This window comes from Mustelus asterias, chromosome 13 (assembly GCF_964213995.1).
Source record: "Mustelus asterias chromosome 13, sMusAst1.hap1.1, whole genome shotgun sequence".
Classification (NCBI taxonomy): domain Eukaryota; kingdom Metazoa; phylum Chordata; class Chondrichthyes; order Carcharhiniformes; family Triakidae; genus Mustelus; species Mustelus asterias.
In genome coordinates, this window is record NC_135813.1 from 38,283,822 (window position 1) to 38,300,992 (window position 17,171).

The window sequence follows — 17,171 nt, forward strand, 5'->3', positions numbered from 1 at the left end:
ACCTGCAGACTGGGTTTTTGCGTCTCATGCACAAGGACCCCCAGGTCCCTTTGCACAGTAGCATGTTGTAACTTTTTTCCATTTAGATAATAATCCAATTTGCTATTATTTCCTCCAAAGTGAATAACCTCGCATTTGTCAATGTTATACTCCATCTGCCAGATCCTCGCCCACTCACTCAGCCTGTCCAAATCTCTCTGCAGACCTTCTATCCCCTCCACACGATTCACTTTTCCACTTATCTTTGTGTCATCTGCAAACTTTGTTATCCTACACTCAATCCCCTCCTCCAGATCGTCTATATAAATGGTAAATAGTTGAGGCCCCAGTACCGATCCCTGCGGCATGCCACTAGTTACCATCTGCCAACCAGAAAAGCACCCATTTATTCCGACTCTCTGCTTCCTGTCGGATAGCCAATCCCCAATCCACGCTAACACCCTACCCCCAACTCCGTGTACCCAATCTTCTTCAGCAACCTTTTGTGAGGCACCTTATCAAACGCCTTTTGGAAATCCAAAAACACCGCATCCACCGGTTCCCCTCCGTCAACCGCACTAGTCACATCTTCATAAAAATCCAACAAGTTCGTCAAGCACGACTTTCCCCTCATGAATCCATGCTGCGCCTGCTTAATTGAACCATTCTTATCCAGATGGCCTGCTATTTCTTCTTTAATGATGGATTCCAGCATTTTCCCAACTACAGACGTTAAGCTAACCGGCCTGTAGTTACCCGCCTTTTGCATATTTCCTTTTTTAAACAGCGGCGTAACATTAGCCGTTTTCCAATCCGCCGGCACTACCCCAGAATCCATCGAATTTTGATAAATAACCACTAACGCATCCGCTATTACCTCTGACATTTCTTTCAGTACCCTGGGATGCATTCCATCCGGGCCCGGGGACTTGTCCACCTTCAGTCCCGTTAGTTTACCAAGCACTGCCTCCCTGGTAACATTAATTGTATTGAGTACCTCTCCTCCTACCCTCTATTGTTAATATTCGGTAAACTATTTGTGTCTTCCACCGTAAAGACCGACACAAAAAACTTATTTAAAGTTTCAGCCATTTCCTCACTTCACACTATTAAATCCCCCCTCTCGTTCTCCAAGGGTCCAACATTCACTCTTGCCACTCTATTCCTTTTTATATATTTGTAAAAGCTTTTACTATCATTTTTTATATTTAGAGCTAGCCTAGCTTCATAACCAATCTTTCCTTTCTTTATCGCTTTCTTAGTCATTCTTTGTTGTTTCTTAAAGTTTTCCCAATCTTCCGATTCTCCACTATTTTTGGCCACTCTGTACGCATTGGTCTTTAATTTAATACTCTCCTTAATTTCCTTCGTTATCCACGGCTGGTTATCCCTTTTCTTACAGTCCTTCTTTATCAAAAGAATATATTGTTGCTGAGTACTGAAAAGGATCTCCTTAAAAATCCTCCACTGTTCCTCAGCTGTCCTACCTACCAGTCTGCTCTCCCAGTCCACCTTAGCCAATTCAGCCCTCATCCTATCGTACTTCCCTCTATTCAAACAGAGGACACTGGTATGGGACCCTACTTTCTCCTCTTCCATTTGTACCAGAAATTCGACCATATTGTGATCACTTGACCCAAGAGGGTCCTTCACAAGAACATCCTTAATTCTACCTACCTCGTTACACATTACCAGATCTAAGATAACTCGTTCCCTCGTCGGTTCTGTAACATACTGTTCAAGGAAACTATCCCGACAGCATTCTAAGAACTCTTCCGCCATCCCACCCCTTCCAACTTGAGTCAGCCAATCAATATGCAGGTTGAAGTTCCCCATGATTATTGCCGTACCGTTTTTGCACGCATCCATTATTTGCTTGTTTATAGCCCTCCCCACCTCAACATTACTATTTGGGGGCCTATAGACCACGCCTACTAGTGTCTTTCTCCCCCTACTATTCCTTATCTCTACCCATAATGATTCCACGTTTTGTTCCTTAGAGCCTATGTCATCCCTCACTACTACCCTGATATTATCTTTTATTAACAGAGCTACCCCACCACCTTTTCCTTCCTGTCTATTCTTCCCAAATGCCTGATACCCCTGGATATTCATCTCCCAGTCCTGGTCTCCCTGCAGCCATGTTTCTGTAATGGCCACTAGATCATACCCATTTGTGCTGATTTGCACCATCAACTCATTAACTTTGTTCCGAATGCTTCGTGCATTAGGATGTGGGGTTATGGGGATAGGGCCTGGGTACAATGCTCTGTCGGAGACTCGGTGCAGACCTGATGGGATGAATAGCCTTCTTCTGCACTATCGCGATTCTAATAACACTTTAAGCTCCTGATTCTCGCAATTAAGAGGCATTTTGATTTTGACATTGTTTCTGGAATGTGCTTTCTGCCATCCACTGTGAAGACAGATACAAAGTATTTGTTTAACATCTCTGCCGTTTCCTTAGTCCCATTTATAATTTCGCTGGCCTCTGTCTCATATTTACTTTCACAGGTCCTTTTCCATTTTCGTCCCTATAGAAGAAATGCTTGCAATTTGGTTAATGGAAGGGATTTTCCGTACAACCGGCCATGTGTTTCGCAATGGTGGCCCACCATTGGTCGACAGTAGGATTTTCTGGTCCCGCTGTTGTCAACAGGGTTTCACATTAAATGTACCCCTCACCGCCGGGGGACCCGTGGTGGAGGTGCGCCGTCGGCGGGACCAGAAGATCATGCCAGTGTCAACGGCCGGCAAATTCCAGCTAATATCTTTTGCAAGCCTACTCTCATGCTCTCTCTCCGCTTTCCTGATCAATTTCCCAGTCCTCTTTCTCTGAATTCTAAAACCCTCCCAATCTCCACACTGGGTCCTCATTGTGGTAAAACTATATCCCTCTTCCTATGATCTAATGCTATCTTTGCTGGTGATATGTTTGAATAACTTTTACTGTGGGGCTTTTGTGGACATATGTTTCAAAGGATATACTTATTCTTTAAATGCAGGCCATTGTTTGTCCAAAATGATATCTTTTAATGTGGCTTTCTAATCAAGCTGCAATCTAGATTGTCTGTCAAGATGCAGATACTGTCAAATCTAAATCCTTAGAAAATTAAGGGAAAATATATTGATCATCGTCATAAGTGTTCCAGACCCAGGAAGCTTTCTTTGAGTTTGTGTCTCAGTCAGGAGGGCAGATTCCATTTTGAGCACAGCATATCTTTAAAAAATGGAAAGAAAGTGCAAAAATTTCACAAATAAATAACAAAATATGACATAAATTGAGGTGATGTCTGTCATAAGACTTTGCCACATGAAAATTCTGGCAGAGAATTAGGTGGTCGTTACGTGGAGAGTAAATAAATGACATCCACACATGCACACCTGGACAGCTGCCCACACTTAGCTGAATGCTACCATGAACATAGAACATAGAATATTACAGCGCAGTACAGGCCCTTCAGCCCTCGATGTTGCGCCGACCTGTGAAACCAATCTCAAGCTCATCTAACCTACACTATTCCAATATCATCCATATGTTTATCCAATGACCCTTTAAATGCCCTTAATGTTGGCAAGTCCACTACTGTTGCAGGCAAGGCATTCCACGCCCTTACTACTCTCTGAGTAAAGAACCTACCTCTGACATCTGTCCTATATCTATCACCCCTCAATTTAAAGCTATGTCCCCTCGTGCTAGCCATCACCATCTGAGGAAAAAGGCTCTCACTGTCCACCCTATCTAATCCTCTGATTATCTTATATGCCTCTATTAGGTCACCTCTTAACCTTCTTCTCTCTATCGAAAACAGCCTCAAGTCCCTCAGCCTTTCCTCATAAGACCTTCCTACCATACCAGGCAACATCCTGGTAAATCTCCTCTGCACCCTTTCCAATGCTTCCACATCCTTCCTATAATGCGGCAACCAGAACTGTGCGCAATACTCCAAGTGCAGCTGCACCAGAGTTTTGTACAACTGCAACATGACCTCATGGCTCCGAAACTCAATCCCTCTACCAATAAAAACTAACACTCCGTATGCCTTCTTAACAACCCTATCAACCTGGGTGCCAACTTTAAGGGATCTATGCACATGGACACCGAGATCTCTCTGCTCATCCACACTACCAAGTATCTTACCATTAGCCCAGTGTTCTGTATTCCTGTTACTCCTTCCAAAGTGAATCACCTCACACTTTTCCACATTAAACTCCATTTGCCACCTCTCAGCCCAGCTCTGCAGCTTATCTATGTCCCTCTGTAACCTGCAACATCCTTCCGCACTGTCCACAACTCCACCGACTTTAGTGTCATCTGCAAATTTACTAACCCATCCTTCTATGCCCTCATCCAGGTCATTTATAAAAATGACAAACAGCAGTGGTCCCAAAACAGATCCTTGCTGTACACCACTAGTAACTGAACTCCAGGATGAACATTTCCCATCAACCACCACCCTCTGTTTTCTTACAGCTCGCCAATTTCTGATCCAAACCGCTAAATCACCCTCAATCCCATGCCTCCGTATCTTCTGCAATAGCTTACCGTGGGGAAACTTATCAAACGCTTTACTGAAATCCATATACACCACATCAGCTGCTTGACCCTTATCCACCTCTTTGGTCACCTTCTCAAAGAACTCAATAAGGTTTGTGAGGCATGACCTACTCTTCACAAAACCGTGTTGACTATCCCTAATCAAATTATTCCTTTCTAGATGATTATAAATCCTATCTCTTATAATCCTTTCCAAAACTTTGCCCACAACAGAAGTAAGGCTCACTGGTCTATAATTACCAGGGTTGTCTCTACTCCCCTTCTTGAACAAGGGGACAACATTTGCTATCCTGCAGTTTTCTGGCACTATTCCTGTAGACAATGACAACATAAAGATCAAAGCCAAAGGCTCTGCAATCTCCTCCCTCGCCTCCCAGAGAATCCTAGGATAAATCCCATCCGGCCCAGGGGATTTATCTATTTTCACACTTTCCAGAATTGCTAACACCTCCTCCTTATGAACCTCAATCCCGTCTAGTCTAATAGCAATGTGCAACACTCTGCTCAACACCACTCCCTTGGCTCCCTGTCCTGGCAAACATCACAACTCCACCTATTGTCAATTTGCAACAACCAACAAAAGGATACAAGAAGTCCATAACCTTCCACTTCATGCTGATCTATTCAGGCTACTTATCAAGAAGGCTGGGTTGAAAAAACTCTCCCACAGGACTCCCATGCAAATTCCACCTGGACAAATGAATGGGAATCATTGGACATGTTAAACAAGTGCCTGGTCTCAAACCCAACCCAACAGCAGCCTGATTTCAACCTTCCAGGGAAAGAGTTGTCCACCCTCAATAGGTTCAGGACTGGGCATGGTCCCTGCTTGGCCAACCTCCAGAGATGGGGCATTACTGCCAGTCCCCCTATGTGCCTGTGGGAGAGAGCAAACTATGCACCACATCAAAGAAGAGTGTTCAATTCATAAACTCAGTGGAGGCCTATCCGCACTTGATTGGTAATTGAAGAGTGTGTCATGAATTGCCTCACATTGGCAGTGAATAGCCAACAGCAGAGCTAAACACTTGCACTCTCTACTTCTCCTTTGAAGCCATGGCAACGCCTGGAAAGAAGTTCAAAGGCAAAGATTTGATCATTGCCAGTTATTACTCCTTTCGATGGTTTGATGCGAGTCGAGTTCATTTTGTTATATTCATTCATGGAACATGGACGTCACTGGCTGAACAGCATTTATTGCCCATCCCCAGTTGCTCATGAACTGAATGGTTTGCTCGGCCATTTCAGGGGTAAGTTGAGAGTCAACCACATTGTTGTGGCTCTGGAGTCACATGTAGGCCAGACCAGGTAAGGACAGCAAATTTCCTTCCCTTAAGGACATTCGTGAACCAGATGGGATTTTCCAACAATCGACAATGGTTTCATGGTCATCGGTAGATTCTTAATTCCAGATTTATTTTATTGAATTCAAATTTTACCATCTGCTGTGGCAGGATTCAAACCAAAGTAAAGTTTACTTATTAGTCACAAGCAAGGCTTACATTAACACTGCAATTAAATTACTGCAAAACTCCCCTAGCCACCACACTTCGGCGTCTGTTCGTGTCAATGCACCTAACCAGCACGTCTTTCAGACTGTGGAGGAAACCGAAGCACCTGGAGAAAACCCATACAGACATGGGGGCAACGTGCAAACTCCGCACAGACTGTGACCCAAGCCGGGAATCGACCCTAGGGTCCTGGCGTTGTGAGGCAGCAGTGCTAACCACTGTAACCACCGTGCCGCCCACCAGGGTCCCCAGAATATTAGCTGACTTTCTGGATTAATAGTCTAGCGATAATACCAGTAGGCCATCGCAAATAATATCAACAAGGCCATGGCAGAGGCAGTCATTACTTCCTTCACTAAGAGGAATCTCTGTGACACGTGACATCCGAAATGTTGTGGTATCAGACAACAGTCCTCAGTCTGCGAACAAGCTGTTCTACAACTTTGCATAGGAATATGGCTTCATGCTTATAACTATTTCACCGAGGTACCCTCTGTCAAATTGAGAGGCTGAAAGAGGAGTTCAAAAAAATCAACAAATTGATTAAAAAGATCAAAAAGGTTAACGTAGCCCTTCTTAATTACAGAAATCCACTGCTAAATCAGAACTACTGAGGGGAAGGTGGCTGCAAACACAACTCCTAGCTCGATAAGAAACACTACAACCTAACATTACCTCAGATAATCGTCAGAGAGTTAGGAAGCATGTGGAGCAACAAAGAAACAATCAAGCTCAAAATGTCAACTTCAGGTGCAAAGGACAAGACTTGAAAGTGCTGCAGCCCAGGGAGAAAGTGCAGGTGCAAGATCAACAGAAACAATAGAAAGAGATCCACAGCGAAGATCTTCTTGAATTGAGATGGACCAGGGAAATATCGGCAGGAACCGAAGAGCTTGGATATCACTGGGAAGGAAACCAATAGAATCTTGGACATGCTATTTTGATCAGGATGGAGGCAAGGAACCAGAACTCTGCTAATGCCCAGGTGGACTACACTCCGATTGAATAATGAGAGAGTACAGTTCACCCTCAACCTCCCAACAAAATCAGGACCAGATCAAAGAGATTGGTCAAGGCACCACTAAGACTGCTGTGAGATGCAGAAGGATATATATCATTGGGATAAAGACTTGGGGAGAGATAGAGTAAAGGCTTAACATCAGGAGCATCTGATACTGCTGTAACTACTGATGTAACTATGATGCAATGATTAAGAGATGACACGGTGGTTAGCACTGCTGCCTCACAGCGCTGGGGACCCACATTCAATTCCAGCCTCGGGTTACTGTGTGGAGTTTACACGTTCTCCCCGTGTCTGGGTGGGTTTCCTCCGGGTACTCCAGTTTCCTCCCACACTCCAAAGATGTGCCGGTTAGGTGGACTAGCAGGGTAGATCCTTAGACAGCAACTTCCAAACCTACGACCACTTCCATCCAGAAGGACAAGGGCAGCAAATACATGGGAGCACCACCACCTGCAAGTTCCCCTCCAAGGCACTCACCGTCCTGACTTGGAAATATATCGCCATTCCTTCGTAGTCGCTGGGTCAAAATCCTGGAATTCCCTCCCTAACGGCATTGTGTATCAACCCACAGAACATGGACTGCAGTGGTTCAAGAAGGCAGATCACCACCACCTTTTCAAGGACAACTAGGGATGGGTAATAAATGCTGGCCCAGCCAACGACGCCCATGTGCCATGAATGAATTTTTAAAAATACGTGGGGTTATGGGGATAGGACCTGGGTGGAATTGTTGTTGGTGCAAACTCAATGGGCTGAATGGTCTCCTTCTGAACTGTAGGCATTTGATTCTATGATATATTGGTCACTGAAGGGAGTATTTTCTCCATTTGATAATGTTAGCTAAAGCATCAAGCAGAGCATGAATTAGCTCTGTCGGTCTTTCCAATCACACTGATTTTCATCAACATGAGAGAACATGCACTCTAACTTGTCACACAATTTTATCATTGAAAATGGTCCATAAATAAAGTTGATAAAATGTAATGACTACAGAGAAAACTGATTTCAGCGCCGAATTCAAATGGCAAAGATCCATGAATTATCCGAATCCTACGCTAAGATGATTATCTCTCCCACCCACTTCTCTGCATACAATAATTTTCTGTCAGTAGCACTGATGAACAAAGGGAATCTAAACCTTTCTGTTTAATGAATATAATGGTAGGAATCATTTTTTCGGTATGTTTCTCATCACATCTCTTTGTTTCTAATTACAGATGCAGCAGGTAATGGAGCACGGTGTCAAATAAAGTTAGTGCAGCTTTCATGATGCTAATTTTTGCTCCGTATGATTACCATTCTGCATTTCTAGTCATTGTGCTTCCTTCAACACTGGCTCTGTTGCGATACATTATCAAAATAAATTATTTGACACCTTCCCCAATGATGGGTAAATAAATGGAATTGAACCACAACAATCAGAAGGTTATAGACTCTATCTCTGATCTTCAGCGAGCTAGCTGCATGAGTCAAACAAACGTGAGATGGGGTCAAGAAGCAGTGGCCAGCGATTTTCTTTTGGTTATTTGTTTGTACTTTTTCTTGGCTGGCACAGCGGTTAGCATTGCTGCGTCACAGCACCATAGACGCAGGCTCGATTCCCGGCTTGGGTCACTGTCTGCGCGGAGTCTGCACGTTCTCCCCGTGTCTGCGTGGGTTTCCTCCGGGTGCTCCGGTTTCCTCCCAAAGTCCAAAAGTGCTGGTCAGGCACACTGACTTTGCTAAATTGTCCTTCAGTGTACCCGAACAGACGCCAGAGTGTGGAGACTAGGGGATTTTCACAGTAACTTAGTTGCAGTGTCAATGTAAGCCATGCTTGTGACAGTAATAAATAAACTTTTCCTTTTTTTGATGATGAAGATGCTGTAGATGCACCTCCTGAAACCATTTGAGCAGGGAGGCGTTGGCACTGTGGTATTGTCGTTGGACTAGTAGTCCAGCAACCCAGGGCAATGCTCAAGCTTGAATCCCAGCACAGCAGATGGTGGAATTCAGTAAAACATCTGGAATTATGAAGTCTATTAATGACCATGAAACCATTGTTGTAAAAACCCAACTCACATTCCTTAGGGAAGGAGACCTGCTGTCCTTATCTCTGGCCTACATGTGACTTCAGAGCCACAGCAATCTGGTTGTTTCTTAAATGCCCTCTGAAATTGCCAAGCGAATCACTCAGTTGCGTTCAACCACTACAAAAAAAACAATAAGGAATGGCTGAGACCTTGGATTTGGTGTAAGCCGCAGATGAGGCCTTTCCTTTGTTTTAATAAAGCAATGTTGTGCCGGAGGACTGGCCTTGGCGAGGGTATTACAAATACTGAACCGGACAGGTTTCCTGATGTCATAAATCATATCTTGGCATTGTCAACACATCTAAAATAATATTCCCCAGCATTTCCCTTTTGGCATATTTACACATTTGATGACCACATTCCAAGCATATGACAGCAAGCACTTTAGAAACAAAAATCTATTTGCTCTGTGATGAGCGATCCACAGTCTGAATGTGCACAATACCTTTAGTTCAAACCCTGCCACATTAAGCATGCATCAGGTTAAAATAGAGATTAGGCTGAGGAGCTGTTACAGACTCCAGCACTGCAGTGAAACAGCAACTTACGTTTTTCGGAATAGAGGTCAACTGTGATCGCAATCACCATAGAGAAAGATATATTTCTAATGAAAAAAGGGGTAAGGGGATATGGAGGAACAGGTGGATTTGAGACCAGGGAGAGATCAGCCATGATCTGGTTGAATGGCAGAAGGGCTGAATTTGCCTACTTCTGCTCCTAATTCCTATGTTCCGATTGGTGTCAAACAACAGAAATAGCACAAAAACTGAAAATGTAGGAAAATCTCAGCAGGTCTGACAGCATCTATGAGGAGAGAATAGAGCCAATGTTTCGAGTCTAGATGACCTTTCATCAGAGCTCTGATGAAGGGTTATCTAGACTCGAAATGTTGGCTCTATTCTCTCCCCAACAGAAGTGGCACAATTAAAATACCCCGTCATGCCAATAATAGTCAGGGTGCGTCACCTCGCTACTTTCCTCTTGCATACAATGTAATTTTGCAAGTATCAACAACAACACACAACTTTGTACAAGTCCCCGGAGGAGGCGATGGCCTAGTGGTATTTTAGCTAAACTGTTAATCTAGAAACTCAGCGACTGTTCTGGAAACCCGGGTTAGAATCCCGCCACGGCAGATGGTGGAATTTGAATGCAATAAAAAAATTCTGGAATTAACAATCGGCTGATGACCGTGAAACCATGTCAATTGTCGTAAAACAATCATCTGATTCACTAATATCCTTAAGGGAAGGAAATCTGCCGTCCTTACCCGGTCTGGCCTTCATGTGACTCCCGAACCACAGCGATGTGGTTGACTCTCAACTTCCCTCAGGCAATTAGGGATGGGCAATAAATAGTGGCCAGCCAATGATGCCCATCTCCCATGAATGAATAAAAAAAATTACAGAAGATCTTGTAACACTTGCACGATGTGTAAAGTTTAACAGGCAACTTTCCATATTTAACTTTCCCACATGAATCGCAAGTATTCAGATCTTAAACAAAGCAGCAGATGTACAAATGTTACCCACGCTGTTCTTTCACTTCTAAGTTTAGGTTCTTCAGTTATACATTGTCTTATTGCAAGAAATGAAACACCAATTTGCCGAAGGTGGAATTACTGCTTATTCATGCAAGAAGAACATTTTCAAGATTTATGATCAGATAATTATAGGACGGAGTGAAGGATGATTGCCAAAACAGCTGCTGGATTTGCACTGTGGTGAAATATTAAATATAGTTTTAAGGTGTTTGAGAAAAGAGTCAGACATGGGATGACACCAATTTGATTTATGTGACAATTTATGATGATTCTTGATGCACCAATTAGGGCAATGGAAACATCTTATGGGCGGGATTTTATGGCCTCGCTCAAGCAAAACCAGAGATTCCCGCCCGAGGTCGACGGACATTTCCGTTGTCCGCCCTTCACCTGCTCCAATTCCATGGTGGAGCGAGACAGTAGAATTCCAGCGATACTCAATAATAACTTCTAAAAGGGAACTGGCTAACACTAAAATGGGAGAACAGTTCAGGGCTATGGGAAAAGAGCAGGGAGTTGGACAAATTGTAAAGCACTTTCCAAGAGCTGGTATAAGCACGATGGATTGAATGGCTTCTTTTTGTGCTGTAACATCCTATGGTTCATTTTCTAAAAAAGTTTATCAGGGAGAATCTCACTGTTGAGGAATGAAGCAATCTCCAAATGTTGTACCCAGAGTACGAATTATCAAGCAAATATAAGAATGATCAGGTACAGGGTAGGATTTTCCAGGAACGCCGTGACGGGACCCGCTGTGTTAGAATCGGTGGCCAGCCAGAAATCCATTGATTTTCAGTGGGACTGGGAAATCCCAGAGATGGGCAGGGTCAGAAAATCCCATCCACAGTAAACGGGACTCTTCTCCGTCCTCAGAATAATATCGCAAGTCATTCATCCTTAAAACCTGTTGGAGTGTGATTGATGCTTGGTGCTGAATAGTGAGTAGTCTTGCTTATGTACCCAGGTGAACAATGACTCAGCTCACGGACTTGTTCCAGCTTGTGAGAGTTGATGCTATGGATTTGAATCCTGATCGGAGTGAATTAGCAGCCGAAGCGTTCACTGCACTGCATGGATCCCCAGTCAAGACACACAAAATAGAATTTTCCTCAGGAAATAACATTCTCACGGTGCTTTAAATCATGACAGTGGTTCCTGCTCCACCAATAGCCAGCCAATCATAGCCTCTGACCTTTAGAAAGAGGAGCCATCTCCCTTAAAGCTGTTGCCGTTCCAATGGGACAGTGGGCCGACACAATGGCACAGTGGTTAGCACTGCTGCCTCACAGTTGCTGACTGTGTGGAGTTTTCATGTTCTCCCCGTGTCTGCGTGGATTTTCTCCGGGTGCTCCGGTTTCCTCCCACATTCCGAAGATGTACAGGTTAGGTTGACTGACCATGTTAAGTTGTTCCTTAGTGTCAGGGAATTAGCGGGGTAAACAGGCGGGGTTATAGGGATAGATCCTGGGTATGATTGTTGTCGGTGCAGGCTTGATGGGCTGAATGGCCTCCTTCTGCAGTGTACGGATTCTGTGATTTGATTCCAGGTTCTTAAAAAGGAATTTTAATCCAACTAATTTTATTCAATTATAACTTTAAAGGAATTTTAATTCATAGTGAATACCAGAAAAATAATATTTTTAGTATTCAATGTTAATACTTTCACTGAAATGGAGTATACTTGCAGAACCCCAAATAACTTGCACTCAATGTTGAAATGTTCTGGTTTAAATGCCTTTTAGATGTAAGCACAGATTTGGGTGTCACAGTGGCACAGTGGTTAGCACTGCTGCCTCAGCACCAGGGTCCCGGGTTCAATTCCGGCTTCGGGTGACTGTGTGGAGTTTGCATGTTCACCCTGTGTCTGTTTGGGTTTCCTCCAGGTGCTTTAGTTTCCTCCCACAGTCCAAATACATGCGGGTTAGGTTGATTGGCCATGATAAATTGTCCCTTAGTATCAGGGGGATTAGCAGGGTAAATGTGTGGGGTTGCGGGGATAGGGCCTGGGCGGGATTGTTGTAGGTGCAGACTCGATGGGCTGAATGGCCTCCTTCTGCACTGTGGGAATTCTATGGGGTTCTATGCTTTTCACATTTTCTGAAGGGCCATTCACCTAATTCCGGATTCAGACTCGATCAGCACATGGTCTGACTCAAGTCACAGCGTTTTAAGTCTCGGAGCGCAAAGCCATCAGCAGTGATCGCTGTAGGTGTACCTGACTGCAATGCTGCTCAAGTTACACATCAATCCTTCAAAGTTTATTTATGAGTATCACAAGCAGGCTTACATTAACACTGCAATGAAGTTACTGGAGAACTGTTTGAGAGGTAAGATTGAGAACTGCTACACTGCCAGCCTGTTTGAACTGAAGGCAATGCTAAATCCAAGAGACTTATAAAGATCTCGCAGATACACTGAAGCTATTTTTGAGGCGTATGAAATTTATGTCAAGTTATAGTTTATTCTGTTTATTTTTATTTCTATACACAACTGAAGGGGTAACATGTTACTGTCAGCTTATCTATTCTATTCGACTAACTGCTCTTTCATTATTCACCTGCTGTCACTGATGTTGTTTCTTTAATAAAATGTTGCTGTCAGGCGATACAGAGAAATTGCCTTTTTTAATAGCCATCAAAGGTCTAAGCTTAATGAACATAATAACAGACGTGTCAAAATGTCAGCTGTACCTGTTCTCTTTGCAAAAAAATAACAAAATAAGGCAAGTGTCTCTGGCTGCTTTACTTTGCATTCATCCTGGAGGAGCTTCTCCAGCTACCTTCTCTTAACATTTCTTTCCTCTTGTCCTTCATTGCTAGAGGGATGGAGCTTAAAAACAGCGAGGTTATGTTGCAGCTGTATAAGGTGCTGGTGAGGCCACACCTGGAGTACTGTGTACAGTTTTGATCTCCTTACTTGAGAAAGGATATACTGGCACTGGAGGGGGTACAGAGGAGATTCACTAGGTTGATTCCGGAGTTGAGAGGGTTGGCTTATGAGGAGAGACTGAGTAGACTGGGACTATACGCATTGGAATTCAGAAGAATGAAGGGAGATCTTAGAGAGACATATAAGATTATGAAGAGAGTAGGTAAGATAGAAGCAGGGAGGTTGTTTCCACTGGCAGGTGAAACTAGAACTAGGGGACATGGCCTCAAAATAAGGGGGAGCAGATTTAGGACTGACTTGAGGAGGAACTTCTTCAACCAAAGGGTTGTGAATCTATGGAATTCCCTGCCCAGTGAAGCAGTTGAGGCTACCTCATTGAATGTTTTTAAGGAAAGGATAGATACATTTTTGAACAGTAAAGGAATTAAGGGTTATGGTGGTGAGTGGACGGGTAAGTGGAACTGAGTCCACGAAATGATCAGCCATGATCTTATTGAATCATAGAATCCCTACAGTACAGAAGGAGACCATTCGGTCCATCAAGTCTGTACTGATCACAACTCCACCCAGGCCCTATTCCCGTATCCCAACACACTTTACCCAGCTAATCCCCCTGACACTAGGGTCAATTTAGCAAGGCCAATCCACGTAACCAGCACATCTTTGGCGGAGCAGGCTCGAGGGACCAGATGGCCTACTCCTGCTCCCAGTTTTTATGTTCTTATGTTCAAGGACTCTTCCTCAACGTTGTCACCAACCCTCTCTCGGTGTTTCCCCTTGATTGCTTGCCATCCACCACCTCATTCAGAATCTCCCTCCCACATTAGCTGCTTTTATTTTGAATTTGGATAAAGGTTTATACTGAATATATTCAAACGCAAAATGTATTTATCAAATTGTTATGCTGGAACAATTCACCAGGACAAGATGGAACTAATGCACCAACAAAGTCCATGCACCCCATTGAAGCAGGTATCCATGCAAAATGCTTCCTTTTTTCAATTCGGGAAACACATTCAGGAAGAACAGTAATAATGTCCTTTTAAATATCATGCAGCCATGTCAGAACAGTATCTTCTATTCATTCTTGTGATATGGTCATCAAATAGGAGCTTGGTAGGACAGAACTTGAATGTTGCTGGAAAACAGACATGCACCGGAATTCTACCGCCTCGCCTGCCATGGATTCAGAGCGGGCAAGGGGTGGACAACGGAAATGTCCGTAGATCTCAGGCGTGAATTTCCGGTCTCGCTCGAGCGAGGCCGCGAAATCCCGCCCATGCTGTCAAAGCTTTTGTCTTACATTCATCAGGACAAATGTAGGAATGCCTAATTTCAAAGGGAGCAACAATTTATACTGCATGAGAAAAGGGTGCTGATAGTTTGGCAAGTCTACTCTGACTGCTTACTAGAAGTTCCACATATTTATCTTCAGGCAAAAGGAAATTGTCCAGGTATTGCACCTTCTGTGAATTCAACAAAAATGTCAGGAACAGTAGTTCCCTTGTGCATTCTCCATGGAGACGCCTCAACCAATTTGGCATTCTTGTATCTGTCCTGAAGAGCGCAAGACAAAATGTTTTGGAGATATGGGCCAGAATTTTACTGCCTCGCCGGCCCCAGAGTCGGGGCAGGCGAGGCTCACAGAACGGCATTCTCCATTGGCCTCGGACGGGCGAGGCGGTAACATTCTGGCATCGGTCATCGTTAGCAAGACCCAGATTAATTTTCCATCGCCAACTACCCTTGGCAAGGTGGCAGTGAACCTTCTTCTTAAACCGCATCAGTCTGCGAGGTGAAGGTAATCTCATAGTGTTGTTAGGCAGAGAGTATCAAGATTTTAACTGAGCAATAATGACAAAATGGAAGTGCATGTCAGAATGGTGTACGATTTGGAGAAATACTCAAACCCAGCCCATAAATTCAAAATGATAGGTTTTACGCTAAGCTCCATTCAGTGTATCAATGCAGCGCCCTCAATTTAACACAGCTTCCAAAATGACAGGGTTCTCTATCATTAAACAGCATTTGATTGGTGCTGTTCAGAATTGCAGAAGCTTACCTCCGAGTACTGCAGATGAGAGCACATGTGTCCCGTATTTTCGGATGATGGTGTCAATAACCTGCTGGGTTGAGGGTCTCCTCCCAAGCAAGCGTATGCTTCTCTGGAATTCTGGCATTAGTGGGATAGGGTTCCGGATTAAGTCCCTCCTTTCGACTGCAGTATTCCTCACCTTCCAACGTGCAAATTCTCTGCAACGACAACATCAGAATGGTCAAAATAAATAATGTGGGTAAAGGCAGTGATGAAAACATGACGATGTAGAAGGTCCAGACAGTCCAATTCAAGCAAACATTTTCGGCCAGGCTGTTTGGGTAAAATCTAAATTATGGTTCTTTCTCCACCACCCGCCCACCATCGGCCAACCCATCACCATCCCCTCATGTTGAAGATTGCTCTGTTCTGTCTTGCCGGTTCCAACTCACAGATCATGGGTAGAAACTTGTGACTTTCCACATGGCACGTTTGGTGGCAGTGGGCATTTAATCAGGCAGGAAGTTGTTAGTTGGGAACCCTTCTCCACCCCGATTAAGTCTGTGGTGGGAATGACCTGGATAGCTTTCCCAAACTGCTCCCAATTGAGGGAGACCCTTAAGTGGGATCAACAATTCCAGTCAGGCCCTATCCTCATAACCCCATGCATTTATCCTAGCTAGTCCCCCTGACACTAAGTAGCAATTTATCATGGCCAATCAACCGAACTCGCACATCTTTGGACTGTGGGAGGAAACTGGAGCACCTGGAGGAGACCCGCGCAGACACGGGGAGAACGTGCAGACGCCATACAGACAATGACCCAAGCTGGAAATCAAACCTGGGTCCCTGGCGCTGTGAGGCAGCAGGGCTAACCACTGTGCCGCCCACAAACTTGTGTGGCTTGCCCATAGGCTACTGGGGAATGCGGGGTTGGGGAGGGGGTCTCCTATTATAATGTATCCAGTGCTTGACTGAGGGGTGTTGCATTGGAAAGTGGGGAAGAGATCAGCTCTGACAGCCAGCTCCTTCCATCCCTCCTCCGTGACCTATCTTCTGCCATCGCTCATCTGTAGCCTGGGGTTCAGTGACAGTCCTTGGCCTTGGGTGGGTGTCATGCCAGTAGCAACCACCACCTCCATGGTGGCGCTGGGGTTCAATAGAGGTGCTGGGCTCTGATTTCATGGCAGCACTTGGGGACTGGGACTCCCAATCCCAGGGTCCATGATCTTGGGGGAAGGCTTGTTGCTGGCCTGTCAGGTGCCTAAATCAGACAAGATGTGGCGGAACCTCTCAGACTGTGCCTGAGGCTTCCCACTGCCTCCACAGGATTTTGGTACATCTCCTTTACATCATCAACCACAATGGTACCATGTGGTATGCCACATGGTCAAATGCAGTGCTTTGGTTGGTCCCTATGACCCTGTGGACTCCTGGCAGGGCTCATAGTAATGGATGTGGCATGCTCTATCTGCCCTTACACAGACGGTAGTCACACTCTGGTACTTGTTTTAAACTATTTTATTAACTCTACCTCTAAACAGGTTACAAAGGAGGAAT

The 17,171-nt window shown here is 44.5% G+C and overlaps 1 protein-coding gene across 1 annotated transcript in view; it reads right to left on the reverse strand.

The window, feature by feature from the left end:
- brinp1 (bone morphogenetic protein/retinoic acid inducible neural-specific 1) overlaps positions 1–17,171 on the reverse strand; it is a 400,353-nt gene that overhangs the window by 114,023 nt on the left and 269,159 nt on the right. The window contains exon 3 of the mRNA XM_078227598.1: positions 15,639–15,829. Coding sequence (XP_078083724.1) covers positions 15,639–15,829 — 191 coding nt within the window. The remainder of the gene's footprint in view (positions 1–15,638; positions 15,830–17,171) is intronic.